This window comes from Cicer arietinum, chromosome 8, assembly GCF_000331145.2.
Source record: "Cicer arietinum cultivar CDC Frontier isolate Library 1 chromosome 8, Cicar.CDCFrontier_v2.0, whole genome shotgun sequence".
Taxonomy (NCBI): Eukaryota; Viridiplantae; Streptophyta; class Magnoliopsida; order Fabales; family Fabaceae; genus Cicer; species Cicer arietinum.
Genome location: NC_021167.2, coordinates 6168938 through 6191518, shown reverse-complemented (window position 1 = coordinate 6191518; position 22581 = coordinate 6168938). Strand labels below are relative to the sequence as shown.

Here is a 22581-nt window from a genome sequence, read left to right as displayed (position 1 = left end):
TTTTGAGGGACTAAAATCAATTCTGAAGTTGTAAAATTGATTATGGCATCTTTGGATGCTTTCAAGCATAACTGATTATGCCTCCAGAATTGATTTTAACTTAAAGTTAGAATTTGTCCAAAACATAATTTTTACACTAAAAATAGTTGTTCAACTCACTTTTACATATACATATCTAAAAATCACTTTACATTCAATTTACTTTTAACTAAAATTAATTTTACAAAATCAATTCGTTCCAAAATAATTTTAGTCACCACAAAACAAAACAAACTTTTTGACACGGTGGGCCGGTGGGTGCGTGTTACAAACAAACTTTTCCATAGGAGCCCAAAATTACAAATATACTTCATAATAATTTGTACAAATTCATATGATATACAGTTTTCAACAAAATAAACTAACTTATTTTTCCGCCTTAAAATGAAATGAAAATAATGATAATGAGATCCATGTAACTTTTATCTATCCAAATCATATCCTTTACTTTGATAAAGTTCTTATTAAACTAGGAATGGACTTAATCCTTGGATAACTTCCTTTTCATTCCTTAGCACACTAAACAATTAGAGAATAGAATCACTACCCATTCATCTCTAAGCCTGAAATATATAAAACTATATCAAAGAGAAATTCTGAATCAAGTCTATACATATTATTAAATCAAAACTCATTATATATGCTAATGAGCCGTTTTCTGCAAGTTGTAGGGTTGCTCACACCTTTTTACCTCTTAATGTTTTTGGGCCTTCTTGTTTGAACTTGAATCATGCACAAGACTATGAGAGAGCAGGATCTTTTGCACCTAAGCTTCCACCTCTCAGCTTTCTTTGAGCTACCTATGGAAAGAATTGAAAGAATCGGTTCAAGTGACTCTCCAACAACTATGGAGAGCAATGAGTTAAACAGAACCTTTGAGAAGTTGCATTTAGATTTTAAAGACAGTGTCAACAAGCAATCTTAAAGGCATCAATGAAGAGCCCACAGTGAAGCCCATTTTGAAGTTTTTGAGAAGGGTAATTAAAAAAGTAACCTTTGGCAAGCTACATAAGTCAACTTGGCAACATGCTCTGCAAGAGGAACACATAATATTTCAGCAACCACATTAAAAGAACAAAGATTGTTAGTGCAACATAAAATCCACCCAACAAGGAAATTACACCAAACCGAACCCGAGAAGGGCCTCTAAAGTAATGTCCTCTAGAATTCTTGGTCCAATGCTCTCTCGCACAGCTTGAATGAAAAGCAATGCTGAGGATCTGCATATAACCTTTACATGGGCGCCAGTTATCGTTTAGGAATTTAGCCAAACTGAGGGAATCGGTCATTTGACTTTCTTCTATCAAGAGTCAGTGAAGTCAAAGCAGAAAGATCAGTTTAGCAGGGTTGGTAATTGGCATTGTGTATAATATAACTTTATGTCAGACCAACACATAAATTTACACCAGCCAGAATATCAAAGATATATGCAGGTTACATAGACAACATAAGAACGTCAAGTAACGGTTATCCATTGATATATGCTCCTCTACTGTAACACCACACTAACATTTGAAGTGTGAATTTATCCCAAAAAATATGCAATTGCAAGGTATTTAATTTATCTTTTCAATGTTACTCTAAAGCTAAGATGATGAGATCAGACTGAGAGTACTTCCAATCATAATATGTCAAGAACTGATTTCATGTCAGATATGTTACACTTGTCACTCATGTGTGCAGATAAAGTATTCAATATAATCTGGATATTTTCAGTTCTCAGCTTCCCGGGATCATCCGAGAGAAAATGTTGTATCTGATTTTGAACTTCAATCCAGCTGCAGCCAGGTAGCTTTCCAGCTCTTCTCTCCCTCATTAGCACCCTTAACCTTTCAACCTCTTCCCACCTTCCAGCCTCAGCATGCATGTTCGACAAAGTAATATAATTGGAGGCGTTATGTGGTTCGAGTTCTAAAAGCCTCACAGCAGCAATTTCACCAAGTTCCATGTTCTTGTGTACACGACAAGCCGCAAGCAGCGAACCCCACAATCCAGCATTTGCTTTCACTTTCATCCCCTTCACTATGTTGAAGGCTTCTTCTAACCTACTTGTACGGCCAAGCAAGTCAACTAGACAGCTGTAGTGTTCAGCCAAGGGTTCAATAGAAAAATCTTCAATCATGCATTTAAATAAATCTAAACCCTGATCGGCTAAACCGGCATGACTGCAAGCTGACAACAACCCAACAAAGGTAACCTCGTCAGGAACCATTGTCTCTGATAACATCTGTTCAAAGGCCCAAAATGCCTCATTTGCATATCCATTCAAAGCATAGCCTGAAATCAAGGAATTCCAAGAAATAAGATCAACACATTCAATATCTTTAAACACTTGTTCAGCACTTTGTATTTGCCCGCATTTTGCGTACATGGCAATCAGAGCATTGCTAACAAATAAATCGTTTATATAACCACTTTTCAGGATGTATTCATGGAGTTGCTTGCCTACTTGCAAAGCAGCAAGGTTAGCACATGCACTTAAGGTACATGCAAAAGTTGATTGATCAGGTTTCTTTCCTTCCTGCCCCATCAAAACCAAACTCTTAAGAGCTTCCAAGTATAAACTATTTTGAAGGAAACCTGTAATAAGAGAATTCCAGGAAACAATATTCCTCTCTCCTATGGCCTCAAAGATCTCTGATGCTTTATCCATCTGTCCTGCCTGAGCATATCCAGAAATCATAGTATTCCACGAAACAGCATTCTTAACGGGCATTTGTCTAAATAGATTGAGAGCTTCAACCATTCTTCCACTCTGGCAATAGCCTGCAATCATGCTGTTCCAACAAATAGCATCACGTTTACCGAGTTGACCGAAAACTTGACTAGCCTCATCTATCCTTCCATTCTGTATTAATCCCGACATCAATGCCGTTTTTGCCGCTATGTCTTTGTAAGGCATCTGATTGTAAACTTCCTGTGCTTCATCAAGCTTACCAACCCGAACGTACCCATTAATTATTGTAGTCCACGATACACAATCTCTAAATGGCATTTCCGTGAACAGCTTAACAGCTTCATCAATTTGTAAATCTTGGACATAGGCCGCAATCATCGCATTCCAAGAAACCACATTCTTACAAGGCATTCTGTCAAAGAGTTTCCTAGCCTCTACAATCTTTCCGTGTCTAGCAAACCCGCATAACATTGTAACCCAAGAAACAGCATTAGGATTTGGAATCTTTTCAAACAATTGCCAAGCAGAATTCAGGTCACAACTATTAACAAACCCAGCCACCATCAAATTCCACGAAACCTCGTTTTTCTCAACCATCCTTTCAAAAAATTGCATAGCCAAACCCATTTTTCCATTCTGCGTATAACCAGCTAACATAGAATTATAAGAAACCAAATCCTTTACCGGCATCTGCTCAAAAACTTTCTCAGCATCATTGAACTGACCCTTCTTTGCATAACCAGCAATCATCGCATTCCAACAAGCACTATCCAACTTATCAGGAACCAAATCAAACAATTCTCTAGCCTTTTCAAGCTTCCCTTTACGCGTATAACAAGTTATCATCAAAGCCCACGAAAAATTATCTCTTTCAGGCATTACATCAAACAACTTATTGGCTTCTTCAACCATGTTATTGTGAAGATATCCAGCAATCATGGTGTTCCAAGAAATAAGGTTTCTGTGAGACATTTTATCAAACAGTTGTCGTGCATCACTAACTCTACCATTTTTTGCAAAGACGGATATCATGGAATTGTATGTGGCATGGTTTTTGTGGATCACATTTGAGAATACCCTTTTGGCCTCTTCAACTTTTCCTTGTTTTCCTAGATGAACAATTTTCTGATTTTGGTTGAAGACATTTTTTCCACATTCACCTATTGATCTTATTCTAGAGTTAAGTTTCATTGAGGATTATGCAATCATACATTCATATTACAACACCAATATTTGGAGACAAAATTCTGATACGGTATACCCGACACTGTTAAAATACATTCAATTTCCGTGTGTTCGGATTTTGTCTGATGTCAATTTTTATGTCTAAGAAACATTTTCTGTTTATTTTAGGAGACAAAATACCATGAGTTTAATGAGCACAACCTTCTAATAGTTCTTTTTTTTAAAAAAAAAAAAAAAATTGTAAATTAGTTTTGTATCAAGCCACTCTTTTACCATCCCACTAGAGTCGTAAAAAGGTTGAGTGGTGTATCTTTTTACTTGAACATAGTATTTGGTTGTGCAAATTTTTATATTTTAATTCGTCTCATAATCTAACCAAATTCATTTTATAGGTTTAATAATGATGAGATAAAATGAAAATAAAATCAAATTAATTTTAAGACGAGTTGCTAAATAATAATTTTTATAATTTTTATTAAATATAAAATAATTTATAGTAACTCATTCATAACATTTAAGTTCTAAATTGTAAAGTTTATGATTTGATTGATAACTTTTTTTAGAAAGAGTAAATCAATAATACCATAAAATAATCATGAAGTAATTTAGGACGAGATGGATAATTTATGAATTAATCGGATCATTTTTCTATCTTATCTCTATTTTGTTGTTTTTATTTTTTATATTTTTGAACTAGGCGAGATTTAACTCATTATTACAAATTAAGATGGGTTGATGAGACAAAGATCTTGTTAACTTTATAATTCACGCAATCAATTTCAATATTTTTACAAAATGGACAGTTTAGCAAAACAAATTATTTTCATTGGATGTAGGTGGAAAAATGGTTTATATCAAAAATAATTTTGTAAAATATAAAAATTTACCAAAAATAATAAGAAACCCAAATTTCCTTCTCTTCAAACCATAATGTGGCATCTTAAAAATTCTTTAGATTTTATCATAATTTCACTAAAATGTAAACTTCAAATTTAAAATAACCTTGGATCTCGCTTCCCTTAGAAATCTCAAATATTTTGATAAAAATGATAATTAAGAGGCTTCATGTTATATTAAATTAATGGCACAATTATATTTGTTTGAATTTTTAATCAAGGGGAGTCATGTAAAAGAAAATTAATTGAGATCTATGTCGGAATGACTTGTCAGAAATAATCATTGAATCACTTTTGCTATAGATGCACTATAAATGAAGGTAACATTCTTATTATATATATAAAAAAAAATGTTACATTAATTCACCTTTCTGCAAGTGTGAAATCAAAATCATACAAAGATCCTCTCCCACTAGTAAATTTCTTCATAGCATCCAACGTTGGAGGAACATTGAGCATGTTTGTTACCTTCTCTTGTCCACCTTGTTTCCCTCCCTCGTAAACACCCTTAGAAATCCAAAGTAGAACCTTATTTTCAGGACACTGAACAGAGTCAATGTTTTTGGTTGGAACCTCTTTCTTTGCCTTCTTTTTCTTCTTGCACTTAACTTGTCCTATGCACGAGACTTTAGGAGATGTAGGTTCTTTTGGGCTAAAACTGATTCCACTTTTGTGTTTTCTTCTAGCTTCTTTGGGAAATATTGAACCAAATTGTGTTGTAGGTGATCGACAAGGACTAAGAGTTGGGTTCTGAAATATAACTAATGACACTGGTTGTTTTGAAATAAACTTCAAGAACGTGCTTTTCATTTGACTTAGTTTCTCCATCATCTAGAGTTTCTATGCCCCTTGAGTTGAGCTCAAGGAATTTGAATTATCAACTTTCTGAAAAGGAATGTTATGCTAGACAACATATCAGACATAAGGCCTGGTTTATATAATAAAATCTTTGGAATGAAATATAAAAAAAAAAAATTAGAATTTAAAAAATTGATACAATTTTTTTATATTATATTCTAAAGGGAGCACTCCTTCTTTCACTTTTTGTATAAGTACATTTTGTTTTTTTCACCCACATTAGAAAAAATAGAAAGTGAAATTTAATATGTCTAATTTATTCAGTTGATTTTTTAAAATGTGATTTGTACGTGAATGTATTTGATTTGACCTCCATAATAACACCATTTGATAATATTATTTCACATGAGTCATTGTTATTTAAATTTTTCTTAAAAAAAAAAATAGTAAAACTACATGTTAGATGTGGTTAAGTGTTTGTTATAGGTAGTTGAAACTTGTTAAATTTGTTAGTATTAGTTACAAATTAGTTAAGATTTATAAGTTTAGTTATGATCATTATATGAAGTATTTTTATTTATATTATAATCAACTTTGTCGATTTTAAGATAATTTAATATTGTTTTTAATTACTTTTTATTTTGCAGATTTAATTTGCTTTTCAATATATGATCAAGAATTATCCCACCTAAACTCTAAGACTATCTTATAATTTGAAAGAAAATTTATTTTAAGAGATTTTATTTTTTTAAATGGTTGCTTATAATATTTACAAGGGAATAGTAGTGACATAAGTTGAGGTGGGTGAAAGGAATGATTCATGATTAGAAAAATCACCTAATTAGAAAAGAAAAATAAATTAGAGGTAAGTAATTAAAGAAAGAATATGGTTGACATTGATGATAGAGAAGTGGCGTGCTAGTGTAGTAAAAGTGAGAGTATAGAAATTGTAATGACATCAACTTAACTTGCCGGCACAATATAAACATTTTTTAAAGTTGCATTTGGTTTTGCTTCATAGGTTGATGCGTCATTGTGATACCGAAATGCACCATTTGTTTGGACACAGAAATTTAGGCTTAATTAAACATGATTTTGTCTTTCTTCTTTTTTTTTTTCAAATATATCTTGCCGCAATACCGTTGAATGAGAGAAAATAAAAAGTTAAGATACGTTAAAGGATCACAATTATTAGTTCAATAAGTATATTCTTTGTTGCTTCTTTTCATCTTTGTTCATTTGTTTGTCTTTTTGAGAACGTTGCCCCGCTCAATTCTTTGAAAGAATGAACCACTTTAATTGAATCGAGATCTATAAGAAGTATTAAAACTCTTACACATGTTTTATATGTAAAATAGAATGAAACATGATAGAATATAAAGTTAGATAAGGATAAGATAATATATAATAGAATAGTAACATGATAAATATATTATATTTTGTGGTTAATACACACGTGATATTCATCATGATAGCATTTTATTTTGTGATGTATTTAATATACGTCTCATCATGATATGATAAAATATATTATTATATTTAAGATTCAATTGAAATTTTAGTCTTTCTATTTAAATAGATTTATGAGATTGATCCTCCTATTTTAAAAGTCAACAGTTTTGATTCCTCCATCTGATTTTTTAACTAAAAATTAATGACGTAAAATATTTTAAATAACTTAATATATGATCTGATGATGCAGAATGATTAATACACATGAAATTGAAATAAAACTTTGTAAAAATTTAATTTTCAACTTCGAATATTTTTTATTTTTTTAATTTAATTAATAACATAAATAATTTATACATCTAGATGATTTTGTATCATAGAATTGTATATCACATCATTTAAAATATGTCAAATTATTATATTTAATTCAAAAATATGAGAAAACGGCTAAAATTATTGATTCTTAAAATAGAAGACCAATTTCATAAATCAATAAAAATAAAAATAAAAACCAAAACTATAATTAAACTTTATTTATATTAATATAATATTAACTTTGTATTTAATTTTATTAATTACTGTAATCGAATATAATATATAAATTTTTATTATAATTTTCTATCGTAAATTTAATAATTTAATTTCTTTAATTAAATTATATAAAAAATATTTTTTTTATTGACGTATCTATATTTTTCTTAAATATCATATTCCACCGTATTTATGTATCATAGACCGAGATCAACCAGCTCAACCGTTGATTCAACCTCATTTTGATACCCCTATCTAATTGGGTCAGGTTTTAACCAGTTTGAAGTGTAGTTAGTCCAAACATTTTTTATTTTTCATTATGTCTGTAAATAATCATGAAAATAAACAAAGTTGAACGTGTGGGATGCACCATGTGCACTTATTCTGCCTTATTGTTATCCTTAAATCCGACCATGAAAAAAGCTAAATGTTAAGAAATGAGATGCAGGAGTGTAATGAGTGGATGTTGGGAGGTGAGTTTGTAACCATTTTTTCACTCGTGTAAGGTTGCCAATTCTGTTTGATCAGCTTCAACTCCATAGTGATACAACGTAGAAGCTCTGATAACAATTGACACTATGACTCGGCCAAAACCACAAGAAGACTCGTCACATTAAGACAATTAACAACAGGGGGATTCGCCATTTATTTTTAATATGACCGGAAAATTGTTTGTTCAACATCCGTGTGTAAATCATAAATTTGTTATGAAGTAGTATTTTATAACACAATCATCCTCAACACTTTACATGGACATAATATTGGAACGAGAAAAATGTTCAACTACTAACGCAAAATTTGAAATCGGAGTTGACAAACTGTTTGGAATACTTTGTCAACAGAATCAAATCATATATGTGATCAATACAAAGCAAACTAGTAGACCTCGAACATCTCATTGTCCCATCCCAGCAGAACCTTGAATTCCACCGTCTAGCCTGAAGCTGTTATAGGGAAGGATGAACTTAATTTCAAATGAAACATTAAAATAAGATGAATTGAGGGAAAGTTAATTGCAAATCTTCCTCAATACATTTCTAGCCAGAAGACCCATTTCAAAAATTGTAACCTAACAGCTCACCTCATTGAGTGCCTTTGTCATCCTTTTCACTCGCCTGCGGAGTGTACTGGCTGGTTGATGATGGTGAGTAACCAGGTTGACTTGGTGAGTAACCCGTACTTGGACTGCAAATATAATCAAATAGAAATTAACAACAAAAAAAGACCATGCTCAGTTATATGCTTTGCATACCATTTAGCACTTAAAGAATCATCATATCCATACAGGCATACCTAAATTGCGGTGAACTAGGGCTGTAGTCTGGGCTCGTCCCAGAATTATATGGGCTGCAAAAATGCATAAATATGAATAAGTCACATGAAAAAGAAAATTATCTGTTAAACTTTAATAACAAATGACAAAGAAGAAAATCTGTAAAATTAATGCTGTTAATAACAAAGACACTAGATAAATTGTCCAAAACTTACCTGCTGGGACTGTATGTTGGGCTCGAGGGAGAATACGATGGAGATGTTGGTGAATATGATGGAGACGTCGGGCTGGAAAATAATATATTAGACATTTACTTGGTGTAAAGAATACCATAAAAGAAAAATGCAGTTGGTATATAAGTAGGCCAGACTATATTCAGATCAGCCACCCTACAAGCTAATCATTGAACAACATGGAAAATCCAGAGGAAAAATAACTTTCATTGCATAATGTAGCGGTTCCTCTACAAACGCAAGTACACTGAAAAGTGAAGGGAATTATTTTTTCAAATTTTTAGGATATCTTTAAGCATTTACGGGTTTCCACATATCACATTCGGTGCTTAAAGAAGATACTAAAAATACCCCGGAGAATGACTCACCTGTAGCTTGGAGATGTGGGACTATATGGACTTGATGGAGATATTCTCGGACTGCTGGGAGAATATGCCAATGAAGGACTATACTTTGCAGACTGTGGATTGTAACTTGGGGAAGTAGGACTATATGATGGTGATGTTGGGCTGTAAGAGGGTGATGTGGGGCTGTACCCAGGAGAAGTGGGACTGTAAGCAGGTGACGTGGGACTATATGAAGGAGATGTCGGGCTGTAAGAGGGTGATGTGGGGCTGTAGGAAGGCGAAGTTGGACTATAGGAAGGTGATGTTGGGCTATATGATGGAGAAGTAGGACTGTATGCAGGTGAAGTGGGGCTGTATGCTGGTGAAGTTGGGCTGTAAGCAGGTGAAGTGGGGCTATAGCTGGGAGATGTAGGGCTGTAGCTGGGAGATGTTGGGCTATAGCTGGGTGATGTGGGGCTGTAGCTGGGTGAAGTGGGAGAGTAGGATGGACTTGTAGGTGAATAAGCTGGGCTCGTAGGACTATATCCTGGAGAACTAGGACTGTATGTTGGAGAGGTAGGGCTGTACCCAGGTGATGTGGGACTGTAACCAGGAGATGTAGGGCTGTACCCTGGTGAAGTAGGGCTGTATCCAGGTGAGGATGGACTATAGCCTGGTGAAGATGGACTGTAACCAGGAGATGAAGTAGGAGAAAATGCCATACCACCAACATATGGTGAAAACTGTGCATCATTAGTAGGAGACAGACGAAGATTTGGACTCAACAAATAACTTGGAGACATCAAGCCTTCATGGTATGGAGTAGCAGATATTGGGGAACGCCCAGGTGTCATGCCAAAATCAAGACCTTCCATATAGCTAGGTAGCTGGAGCTCAATAGCATTCTTCAACATCTCATCATTAAGTAACAGGGCACATTCACCAGTGCCTATAGGGGCTAGTTGGCCTAACATAATATTTTCAGTAACACCCCTCAAGTAATCAGTCTCAGCATATACTGCAGCATCAAGGAGAATATCAACAGTCTCTTCAAATGAGCACCTCATCATTGGGCCAGTATCGTTCCTGTTGATACCATGACGTGTAATTGCCATCAAATGTCCCCTATAAGTCATGGTGTCACAAAGAATAGCCAAGTGTCTGTAATTGACGTAAGACCCATCAAAAGAAATGACAACACGCAATTCATCCAGCAGAGACCGCCGAACTGCCTCAATACCAAGAACTTCAATAACTTCAATCAAATGGTTGCTTGTAGTCCTTTTTGCATCGACATCTTCGTGACACATAACAGCTAAAAGGTTGACACCTTCGGTATCAAGCATCCATTCTTCATAAGGCTTAAAACCTTCATTCTCATCAAACTTCTGAATTTTCGTATTTTTTATAAAAACTTTGTTGATATCTGCAATACCTCGTAAGGTCATTTCAGTCAGCATGTTGCTTTCTATTTTCTTTAAGAAAACATCATCTTCAGCAGATTCATCTTGAATTTCTCCCTTGGGCGCTTCATCATTCATAATACGGATTCGAAGTATAAGTTTTTCAGCATTGTCATCATTAAATATGCATGTCAAATCATCATCAAATTCAAGATTGATCTTCTCGGCAATGTCAGCCATACTCAACTTCTTATCCACCATCATTTCACGATTCAGTTCTATGCGAAGCAACCAAGGTGAGATTTTTTCAAGAGCAACTTCTTCATCGGGCATTTCATAGTAAGACTTGACAAAATCAACATCCTCTTCTATTATTGTACTCATCGGGTCTGGATCATACCACACTTCTGTAGCTTGAGTCACACTCCGGAGAGTGGTATACTCTAAAGCACACTGCACACTCTTGGCTCTCTCTTTAGTCTTACAAACCTCAGGTTTCAAGTACACAGACAGAGAAGGTGTCTTAATTCTCTTTGCAACATTAATAATTTCCCTTAACCTAGGAACACCAAGAGTAACATTCTTAGCACTAACACCAGCATAATGGAACGTGTTCAGAGTCATCTGGGTAGCAGGTTCACCAATTGATTGTGCTGCCACACAACCAATCATTTCACCAGAGGCCACAAGTGATTGCAGGAACCTTGATTCTATTTCTCCCACTACCCATTCAAATGCCTCTCGTGAGAGCCTGTACTCCTCCAGAACCCTTTTACTGGCAAAAGTACTGCGAAGTAGAATATTGAACAGGAGAGTGGCATTTTTCTGAGCTTCTTGACTCAGAAGGTCATCCCCAGGAACTACTTTAAGTCGCTCCTGGAGCTTATCAATAGCTTCCACAATTTCCATGGGATGCATATCCGAAGGTCTTCGGAAGTCAACCTTAAAGGTCTTTTGAGCATTCCAGATAAGCCTCTTAAGGTTGACAGGTAGTGGCAGAGAACTATCACCAGTAGTGGCTATTTCAGTCGCAAGCTGAAACCTATCAGCATCAAGCTTTTGTACTTCCGCCTCAAACACATTCCGAAACTCTCTAATTGTTTTCAAGTCTTCTACAGGCTCTTCAAGCATGTAAGTAGGCTTCCAGTTTTCATCATCAAATTCGTACCTAAAAGCCCTATCAAAATCTGCTTTTTTCATTTTCAGTGAATCCAGCTTCTGTGTTTCTATCCAAACAGCATCCATACCATCTTCACCATAGAGAAATTGTATAACATCTCCCAAAGAATTCCTAACTGTCCCATCATACTTAACCATGATATCCTCCATAGCCTTTACAAGCCGCCTCTGAATATACCCAGTTTCTGAAGTCTTCACTGCAGTATCAATAAGACCTTCCCTACCACCCATAGCATGGAAAAAGAATTCTTGAGGGGTCAGTCCACGAAGATACGAGTTCTCCACAAACCCACGACTTTCAGGCCCATAATCATCTTTTGTGAAGTGAGGCAATGTACGGTCTATGAACCCAAATGGAATTCGTTTACCCTCAACATTCTGTTGGCCCACACAAGCAGTCATCTGAGATATATTGATGAAACTTCCCTTGGAACCTGCTGTCACCATCGCTTTCAGATTATTGCTCTCAGATAAACTTTTTTGGGCACTATTTCCAGCATCATCACGAGCTCTATTCAGAGTCTAAAATTATCAAATATCATAGTACATCAGATTCATCCAAAAGAAATTTTCAATTTTCAATAAATATAACTGTAACAAGAAATCCAATGTGAGCACCTGATTTACTCTATTTTCAAAGGACTCCATCATTGTCCGACCAGGTTCAGCCTCCAATTTCTTTTCCTGAGCTTCCCGGATGAGTTGTTTCACTTTCTCCTTAGCCTGTGAAATAGTCTGATTAATAGTCTCCATGGTTGACGCATCAGCAATTGTATCACCAATTCCAATGCTAAAAGCATTCTGCAAAAGCCAGTAATTTACAAGCCACTGAGTATGGCCAAGAAATTTGCGAGCTGCATCAGGGCCAACCTCTTCCCTGTATTCAAGTACACATTCAGTAAAAAGAACAAATAAGAAAGGAACTGATAATAAAAGTTACCACTTGCAAAAGCCACTCAAATTCACAATTATTGTCAAAAAGTACTCAATAATAATGTAAAATTATTTATCAACTAGAAGAGAGTGGAAAGGTAAATAAACCATAATAAATTAATAATCTAATTCAGCTGGTAATTTCAAGTAGAAATAAATATCCATATAATTATTATATGCGGGAGCTATATACCAAATGACATGAATGAGACTTCCAGTGGATGTTCCCAGAGTCTTTTTGCAAAGAGTACCAGTAAGCAGTTCCCCCTTTTCAATTCTGACCATCGTATCACCAGGGGTTATAGGACCCTTTTCATTCTCATTGTGCCAACTAGAATATCTAATTAGATTTATCTGCTTAGGAATAATCAGATTGAAAACTTGTTTCCCAGTCCACATTGGCTCTGGTTTCAATATTGTAGGAGTAGGAACTTTCCCGTCAAAATCTTCCCACCACATCAATATATTCATAAAAACATCCTGCAAAAGAAAAAAGCTTTTATCAGACTTCTAAGCAACTTGAACAACAACGTTAAGCTGAACTAAACTGCAAAATAACAAAAAAGTTCACTTAATATAACCTTTGAAATGAATGTATCTCTCTTTGTTATTTTTCTGCATCCTAAAAGTGAATCTTGGACAATTCCCATTACTGGCCTATTTGACTGAGGTGACACAATACATTTAGGCACCATCATCAGCTCCAACACCTCAGCTCTGGTTTCAAATGACTGAGGAACATGCATATTCATTTCATCACCGTCAAAATCAGCATTATATGGTGAGGTAACCGACAAGTTAAGCCGAAAAGTAGAATAAGGCATAATTTTGATCCGGTGTCCCATGATAGACATCTTATGAAGACTAGGCTGACGATTGAAGAGAACAAAGTCTCCATCATTCAAATGACGCTCCACCTAAAACCAATAATATAGAGGTTATTAGAAGGCTTTTAGCAAACAAAATTAAATCAAAAATAAATAAAATTGTTGCTTAAAAACAATGCCTTGTATCCAAGCTCCAAATGGTGATCACTACTTTTCTTCAAATATCTGAGATCAAGCCTTTGCCCATCATCACGAATGATATACTTCGCACCAGTTTTTCCAGGTGGAGGATGGGGCCCATACTCAACAAGTTCCTTCAATCTGTTTTTTTTTTCATTGAAAATATAGTCAAATTTATGGAAAACACTTCAATAAACAAGCAACTAAAAAATCATATCCAATTGACACCTTTCAATGTTGTAAGGAGTCACAGTCTCGGGGTATGTAAGGTTCAGAGCAATACTCCACGGCACTCCCAATTGATCAATATTGATGGTTGGATCAGGTGTGATTACCGTTCGAGCAGAAAAATCAACTCGTTTTCCCATCAAGTTGCCTCTAATTCGGCCTTCTTTTGCTTTAAGCCTGCTACATATTGATTTGATGGGCCTTCCGGATCTTTGAGTAGCCTGTGAAAATAAAAATAATAAAGTAATTATATAAAAATACTCTGTCAATTATGAATAATTCAAAATCAATTAATGTTGTTACATAATAAACAAAGCAAATATCAGTTTTAAATTTAAATGCCAGTGTCCAAAAACAAGTATACCCTTGGCAATCCAGGCAACTCATTATCAAAATATGTGGCTATGTGAAACTGCAACAACTGAGCAAACTCTGAAATAATATGTGCAGGAGAACCATTCCTCTCCTGTCTCTTCAGATTCTCATTGTGCCTGATTATCATGGCCAGCTGATGAGTTAAATCATCCTACATACAAAAGAAACAAAAAATCAGCACTGAAGTAAAATGTTGATGAAAATGAGGATGTTATGCGTCAACATAATCAGTAGTATTAAAAGATAGTGAAATGAAAAAAAATGAGCAAAGCATGCAAAAATGGAGAATATGTAAAAACAGTGTATGGAAACACTTGCCTCACTCCTGGAGGATGTGTCCATCATTACAGAAGGTCTCACAGGTGGAGGAGGAATTGGGAGAACTTGTAAGATCAACCAGTCAGGACGGGCATACTTAGGATTCAAGCCTAACAACTGGCAGTCCTCATCACTTATCCTTTTAAGAACACCCAGAACCTTCAACGGATATAACAAGTCACCAACTAAGTTAATTTCTGTAACAATGAACATAGAATTGTTCATACCAGAAATCCATAATTTAAATCAATTACCCTTTCTGCAGAAAGAGTCTGTTTCCTTTCTACAGGTTCCGGAAGCTGTTCTTGATCATCACTTTTCTTCCTTTGAGCTTTATACTCTGCAATCATTTTCATCCCCTCAATAGTGATTTTTGGTTGTTGAGCACCGCATCCACCACGACTCTTTTTAACGGGCTCCTCAGTATCATGACCAGGCATGTCAATATCATCACCGCCTTCACACTTGGTTTTGTTTTTGCATGCATCCAAAATCTTTCTCAACCTATTTTTGGGACTCTTGATCCTCAAAGCTTGCTTAAACTTATGATCTTGCTGCACAAAACACAATCAATTTAAAGAACCAAATTTCACTTTCCTACGCATACAAACACAGAATATCACAACCTATAAAATTCAGGTTCTCATAATCCCCCAATTATATACACCTAATTCTGTTGTTATTATGCAAAGCACATTAACTAGCTATGAGCTAAAATGGTCTCAAAATACCTCATCAGCAAGAATTTTTGAACAGTTAAAGCAAACACAACGCATTATACTGAGAACGGTCTTCAAAAAACCAATATGAAACATAGGTTTGGCAAGCTCCAAGTAACCAAAATGACCAGGGCATTCAGCCATACTAGCAGTACAAGTTTCACATTTCATCTTCCTATCAATAGTTCCAAGTCGAGGATCACTCAATCCTCCAATTTTTGGTTTTCCTCTCTCCGTCGTCTCGCCGTGCTCTATTTGCACCACAGACATTTGCCTCTAAAAAAATCAAACAAACAAATTAATCAACCAGCTATTACATCAAAAACAACAAAGCACTGTAATGCTCCAATTCTAATCCTATTCAATAATCTTCAAAAGAAAATGAAATGATTTAAGAGAATATAGAAAATTACGATCTCATCTGGACTCAGTATTCCAAACTGAACCATACGGACTTTGGCGACCTCCGCCGGAGAGAAAGGGAACCGTATATCCATGGCGGTGGTAAAGTTCTAGGGTTTCGGAGGGAATAATAACTTAATGGGAAAAATTCAAATTAACTCTAACAAGGGGTAGTAGAAGCACTGTTTGTTCAATTTTTGAGCTTTAGTTTCAGTTTTTTGTGACTGTAAGAAGAGATCGGCTACGAGAACCTTTCTTTGGTCTGAGGATTTCTCCTCGCGATGTAAAGAGAGAAAAATAGGCTTGTGTTAGTATTTATACACGTTATCGTGCGCAGAAATGCTATCGTGCATATATTGCACTCTTTAACGATACTGCTCTTTATCGAAGAGATCAAACAAGCGGCTTGTTTGGGTTTCACTGCGGCTTGTTCGGGTTTCACTTATCTGGATACCTTTTTTTTTCTTTTCATGGATTTATATGCACTACTAATAGTTAAACCCGTTAACTTCCGGACCACATGTTAGGAGGGTTAAAGATTTCAGTTTAAAAAGGCCCAAAACTAAATATCCTAAAATTTTATGGATTTAGGTGGATATATGTATCTATTTTAAAAAAAATTAATTGAAAAATAAATTTTTTTCTTAAAAATTTCAATTTTTTTTATAAAACAGATTTATAATTTTTTTATTTGAGAAAAAAAAATCAATTTTTTCAAAAAATATTTTAGATTTTCTTGAGAAATGTTTTTGATATTTTTTTTAGAAAAATAAATATAAAAAATTTTCAAAAAATATATCTCAATTAACAAAACATTGGACATATTCCTTAAGTTCACTGAAATAGTAGACCGGAGCTTTAAAAACTTTATTTCAATAGGGGGCTAATATTAGAGGTTTAGTATGAGATTTTTGATAGAATACTTAGACTTTGGAGCTTTATTAACATCTCTACTAATAATCTAGTATGTCAAGCAAAATTTGTGTAAGTCAAAAATAATATAATGTCTATATTTTAGAAAGCATTATAATTTTTATTTTTTAAGATAGACTAATTTCATGCGCCAGTTTTTAATACACTCCTATATAAAATTTATTTTGATTTTTTATTATTATTTAATTATAAAATCTCATCTTTAATAGTAAGAGTGAAAAAATTAACTCAATTAATAAAATTAAAAAAAGGTGAAATTGTTTTGAATACTCTAATTATAAAATTATTTAAAATATTTTTGAAGAAGCAAATGATGTATTCCACTATCATATTAGAATAATAGAATGTGTACGATAAATTCGGTAGATTATTTTAGATATGTATGAGATCATTTAATTGTTATATATTTGAATTATATTGATGTATGATTGTGCTTTTTTTTATGGCACATAAAGCAATGATACATGCATATTACATAATTATTTGTATCATGATACTTTCAAAATTCACTGGATACTCTGATTATAAAATTATTTAAAAGATTTTTGAAGAAGCGAATGATGTCTTCCACTGTCATATTAGAAGAATAGAATGTGTACGATAAATTCGGTAGATTATTTTAGATATGTATGAGATCATTTAATTGTTATATATTTGAATTATGTTTATGTATGATTGTGTTTTTTTTTTGTCATATAAAGCAATGATACGTGCATATTACATAATTGTTTGTATCATGATACTTTCAAAACCCATTAACAAATTGGTTGTTTATGGCATATAAAGCAATGATACATGCATATTACATAGTGTGTTTTAAATAAAATCCATTACCAGATTGTCTAATAGTAAATATCATTTAAAAAATTGATAAACTACCAACTCAAAATGCACTACTAGATTGGTTGTTTTGGGAGTGTGTTTCGGATAAAAACACTATTGGATTCTCTATTTCATTGATGTATATGGCTTACAAAAAAGTTGAAAATTTCAACTCAAAATGCACTATCGGATTGGTTGTTCTAGTATTGTGCTTTCGATAAAAATCACTACAAGAATTTCCATTCCAATAATGTACGTGACTTAGAAAACTACCAACTCAAAATATATGTTATGACATAATTATTGCGATTAATTGACATATAATAATCATTCAAATTATAAAAAAAATCATATGTAACACATTGTTTAACAATACTAAATAAAACTATAAGATAGAAACTGTGTTACATTAACAAATTGCACATTATGTGAAATCAAATTAAGATATAGATGACTTTGTAGCGGAAAAATTATTTTAGAAATTATACTTTTTAAATCTAGTTCTATTATAATGAGATATAGTAATACATTCCGTTTTATTTTTTAAAGTTGTCCGTTTCAATGACAACACTATCAATCTATGTAATGGGTTAAAACACGCGTGATAAGTTTTTAATTGTTTCTCCGATTCATACAATTGCACATAATTGAGTTGATAGTTTATTTAACTCTCTTATAGGATCACGATGAACATTAAACCAATCATCAATACTCTTAACAAATTGTGCAACCAACAACGTGAAAATCACAATTATTCTCCCTAATAACATCCACAATTTTGTACAATACACCCTCTATACATGTATTTTAACACACCTAATGTATTTTAACACACCTAATATAAGTGATTCGTGCAAGTATATGTTAATATTTGCTCTTAAATTTGTATGTTTTTTTTTAAATATTAATTAAAATGGTAATGGTTATATTAAAATCAATTAATTATGTATTGATATTAAATATAATTCACTTTATTAGTTAATGATTCGTAATATACCATTTAAGTGAAATATAACACCTCACTAAAGTAAATATATCAAAAAATAAATAGCACTTGTCATATATAGCTCAAATAAAAAAGAAATCAAAATACATATAAAATGAGAAAATAGATAAAAGTAAGAGAGAAGTTGTTAATCTAATGGAATATGAATGTTAACTATTAATTTAAAGTGTGTTGAAAAATAATTATTTTGAGAGTAATTTAAAAGCAAATTCAATTTTAAAATAATTGTAATTAATATTTATTGATAAAAGCAATATTTAAGTCGATAAAATATTAAAATTTTGTAATTATAATTACCTTATTTTTAAATGTGTGCACGGAAAAAATTTAATCAATTATCGTAAAAGGTTCTATTTAATGTATGTAACAAAAAAACATATATTTAGTGTATAGATTTTATATATAAATTTATTAATTAAATGAAATTTGTCATTCATATATTGCTCAAAGTAAAAAACAAGAAATATTTGCGTGTCAAATAGGAAATACTAGATGATCAACAAGAATAGTTTTAATATAATAATTAATAATTAATACACGACTTGCAAATTTGGAAACTGTATTAATGAAACTAGAATGAATCTGATTTCATACTATGTCATTTTTTTTATTAAACTCATTTGTGAGGAGATGTGGAACCATAAACCTTATGTATATTACTCATATAATCTTTTTTCTAGTCAAACTATTTTACTACTCTTCGAAAACATATCATTTATGTTATTCTATACTAAATCAAACCAATGTCCATATTTGTTAAATCACTCATAAAATATTCATTAGTGTGAGTAAAAATATTTCCTTGGCTACATTCACAAAATGAAATTAATAAATAAGGATTATTCATACCACTAAAATTTACATGCATGTAAGCAAAAAATTGTAAACACGATAAAGGAGGAAAGTATAGTAAGAAAATAAAATAAAAAGTAAGTTTTAACTTATTGAAGCATATCAATAGAGCATTTTTTTTCATATTCCAATACTCCTAAATATCATTTTATAAATATAAAAAATATATACTCTCATGATTATAAAAATATATACTTTCATGATTATGCTTTTAGTTTGTATTGCGTGTTGAGACAAAATCTCAAATTAATATTTTGATGATAATCAAACAAAAATTAATTAAGACTTCTAATTATGATTCTAAGTGTTTTGTTGTTTAACATGTGTGTTTGATTATAGTAATCAAAGAAAGGTACAAAGCATTTCAAGCAAATACCATATTAGAATAAGCAAATTCATTCAAATAAACGAATAACATTCTAACAAAATTTTGGAAAAACGAATATCGTTCTTCACGGTTCTAAATTACTAATAGTGTTCAATGTTCTTAAAGAAAAATATTATTCCAGATGTATTCAATCTTTTACCAGAATTTTACAAAGAATGTTCAAGGAGCACATCAATAAGAATCATTCCAAATAACAAAGACAAAAATTATGCATCATAATCAAACAAGCAATATCATTCTCCAAGTTTGAGCAAGTAACAAGTACGAATGTTACAGACTTGATTGGACACTGCAGCTGCATCTCTGAGCAGTATGTACACGTGACATAAATCAGGGAAACACTTCAATACAACACAACTGTCAAATAAGCTTAACCCTAACACCCCTTAAAACAACAACGAATATCGTTATTGTTTTGCCTGAACATTATTGTTTAAAGACAACACTTATCCATTTTACTGACACAATATAGTTGGACCATCTTCAACAATTAGATGAGATGTTATAAGTCTTCTTGAAGTCTATAAAATAAGTCTCGATATGAAGGATAAGATAGAGATTCAAGTGCAAAACAATACATCACTTACACTATCATACTCGAAATTTCTTAAGCTCCCCAATCACAACCAAATGGTCACCTCTGTTTTTCATCTAGATATTAGAATAATTCTACTGAGTCCTTACCCAATAATATAAACTCAAACAATGGTTGAATACACTCATATTCTACCAAACTCTTAAATCATCACTTTGTAACTCAAGACTATTGTGTTAGAAATAGTTTGAGTAAACAGTAAAAATTCTTTTATGATTAAAAGGTAATATGTAGAAATCATCTCTAAGATTGATGGATAACATGTGGAAATCATTTCTAGGTTGAAAGGTAGTATATTGTAACATATCAAGATTGATATGAAAAATGTTGTGTAAAAACCAATAACAATCTTGCTTTGAGCACTTAGTGAAAAATCTCACAATTGTGAGGACTTGACGTAACTCACATTGGATGAACCAAGATATATCCATGTGTGATATCTCTTCACTTATCTATATTTATTTATAATCAACTAACCATATATTATATAGATAAGTTAATTTTTGTTATTTTTACTAACCAAGAACGTTTTGCATTTACATAAACAAGATCAATCTTGAGTTAAATATTTTGAGTTTTAACAAGAATTTTAAAAAATGCGAAATTACAATCCAAATCTCCTTCCTTGTAATTGACATTGTTACTTCAATGCACTTTCCACTATATAGATGTGTGTTTTCCACTGTTGAGACAAACTCCATATTTAAAGTTTTGGTGAAAATAGACAAATGTTAATTAAGAAAGTTAATTATGATTCTAAAATGTTATGTTAATTTAACTTGTGCTTTTGAGTGAATTTATTTAAGAACAAAATCAAGCAAAGTAGAAAAGACAACAATAAGAACATTATACATAAAAACAGAGAATGATCTCTAGTTTCAAGAATGTTCATCACAGCATATTGACCAATCATTCTCCACCTCTTTAACAAAGATTCTGCCTCGAAATTTCATTCAAATAGAATCAGTACATGGCAAGGAACAAGTATGATTCATCCCAGATCAAAAAGGCTATCTGATCACTAAAATAAAATGACTTAAAAAAACAGTAAAAAATAAGAACAATTTTAACTCTAAAGTCAAACTGTCAAGAAAGTTTTGATCAACCTTGATATATGATAAGACATTACAAAGGACATCCAGAATGATCAAAACAGGAACTCCAGATTGATCATCAAAACTCCAGAAAGATCAAATTGACAGATCCAGATTGATAATCAATCTCCGTTTTCTACATAACTCCAGCAGCAGTGTCTTCTCTTCTGCAATGGCTTATAATTCTTCTCCAAACTCGATTGGCTACATTCAAGACTCAAGATCGAAACTGTACCATTCAAGATCAAGGAAGAAACTTCAAGGGGCTTTTTAACTAGAAGACAACACTGATTTAAAGCTTTAACAGAAAAGTCAAAAAGCAGTTTTTAAATCAATGGCTGGATTATTTTTATTCTGAAATATTGGTTTCGGTCAAAAATACAGAGCACTACCAACAGCTCTTTTTGACCCTCATTAAATGCTTCTAAAGCCTATAAATAGAAGGCCAATATCCAGGAGCAAAGCAAGAAATTCAAGTGTTGTAAAATCTCAAACGTCAATCACATACTTGAAGTTCTCAAAATTCGCAAAGAAGAAGTAGTTCTAAAAGTCTCATATCAGATTGCTTGATCATTATTGATTTCTTTGTAAAGAATCAAATCTCAAACAAGAGTTGATATATCTTAGATTCTGTCAAAATCAATCTTATTGTAAAAACTCAAACTATAAGAGTTTCTTTATAGTTTGTTTAGATTGCATTTAATCCTATCAAAGTTTGATAGGTGTTGTTGTTGCTTTCTGGGTGGAAAGTAATAGAGATTAAAACAGATCAAGGTTGATCTAGACTAGGTGCTGTAAAATCAAGAAGGTTCTTTGTTTTAAACACTTAGTGGAAAATATCACAGTGTGAGGACTGACCGTAACCCAAGTTGGATGAACCAAGATATTTCTTTGTGTGGTATTCTCTATCTTATCTC

The 22581-nt window shown here is 32.7% G+C and overlaps 3 protein-coding genes across 6 annotated transcripts; all 3 read right to left on the bottom strand.

Moving 5' to 3' along the window:
• Positions 1–298: 298 nt before the first annotated feature.
• LOC105851122 (uncharacterized) lies at positions 299–4190 on the bottom strand. 4 transcript variants are annotated; one of them, XM_073364145.1, is made up of 3 exons: positions 1034–4190; positions 723–839; positions 299–602 (listed from the first exon to the last, which is right to left on the bottom strand). In XM_073364145.1, the coding sequence occupies exon 1, from the start codon at positions 3905–3907 to the stop codon at positions 1661–1663; it is 2247 nt and encodes a 748-aa protein (XP_073220246.1). In that variant the 5' UTR covers positions 3908–4190; the 3' UTR covers positions 299–602; positions 723–839; positions 1034–1660. The 4 variants fall into 4 exon arrangements, with proteins under 4 accessions (XP_073220246.1, XP_012574513.1, XP_012574515.1 ...); XM_012719059.3 differs by having other exon boundaries at positions 731–839; XM_012719061.3 differs by having other exon boundaries at positions 299–839; positions 1034–1070; positions 1173–4190.
• Positions 4191–5112: 922 nt separating this feature from the next.
• LOC101489897 (uncharacterized) lies at positions 5113–5724 on the bottom strand. Its single transcript, XM_004512126.4, has one exon. It carries the CDS (start codon positions 5626–5628, stop codon positions 5161–5163), a length of 468 nt encoding a protein of 155 aa, XP_004512183.1. The 5' UTR covers positions 5629–5724; the 3' UTR covers positions 5113–5160.
• Positions 5725–8268: 2544 nt separating this feature from the next.
• LOC101489580 (DNA-directed RNA polymerase II subunit RPB1) lies at positions 8269–16278 on the bottom strand. The gene is made up of 15 exons (XM_004512125.4): positions 15986–16278; positions 15585–15848; positions 15108–15407; positions 14854–15012; positions 14525–14686; positions 14161–14381; positions 13932–14073; positions 13507–13842; positions 13119–13405; positions 12611–12869; positions 9453–12514; positions 9067–9138; positions 8872–8925; positions 8660–8763; positions 8269–8522 (listed from the first exon to the last, which is right to left on the bottom strand). Exons 1-14 carry the CDS (start codon positions 16067–16069, stop codon positions 8661–8663), a joined length of 5505 nt encoding a protein of 1834 aa, XP_004512182.1. The 5' UTR covers positions 16070–16278; the 3' UTR covers positions 8269–8522; position 8660.
• Between the last annotated feature and the right edge of the window lie 6303 nt (positions 16279–22581).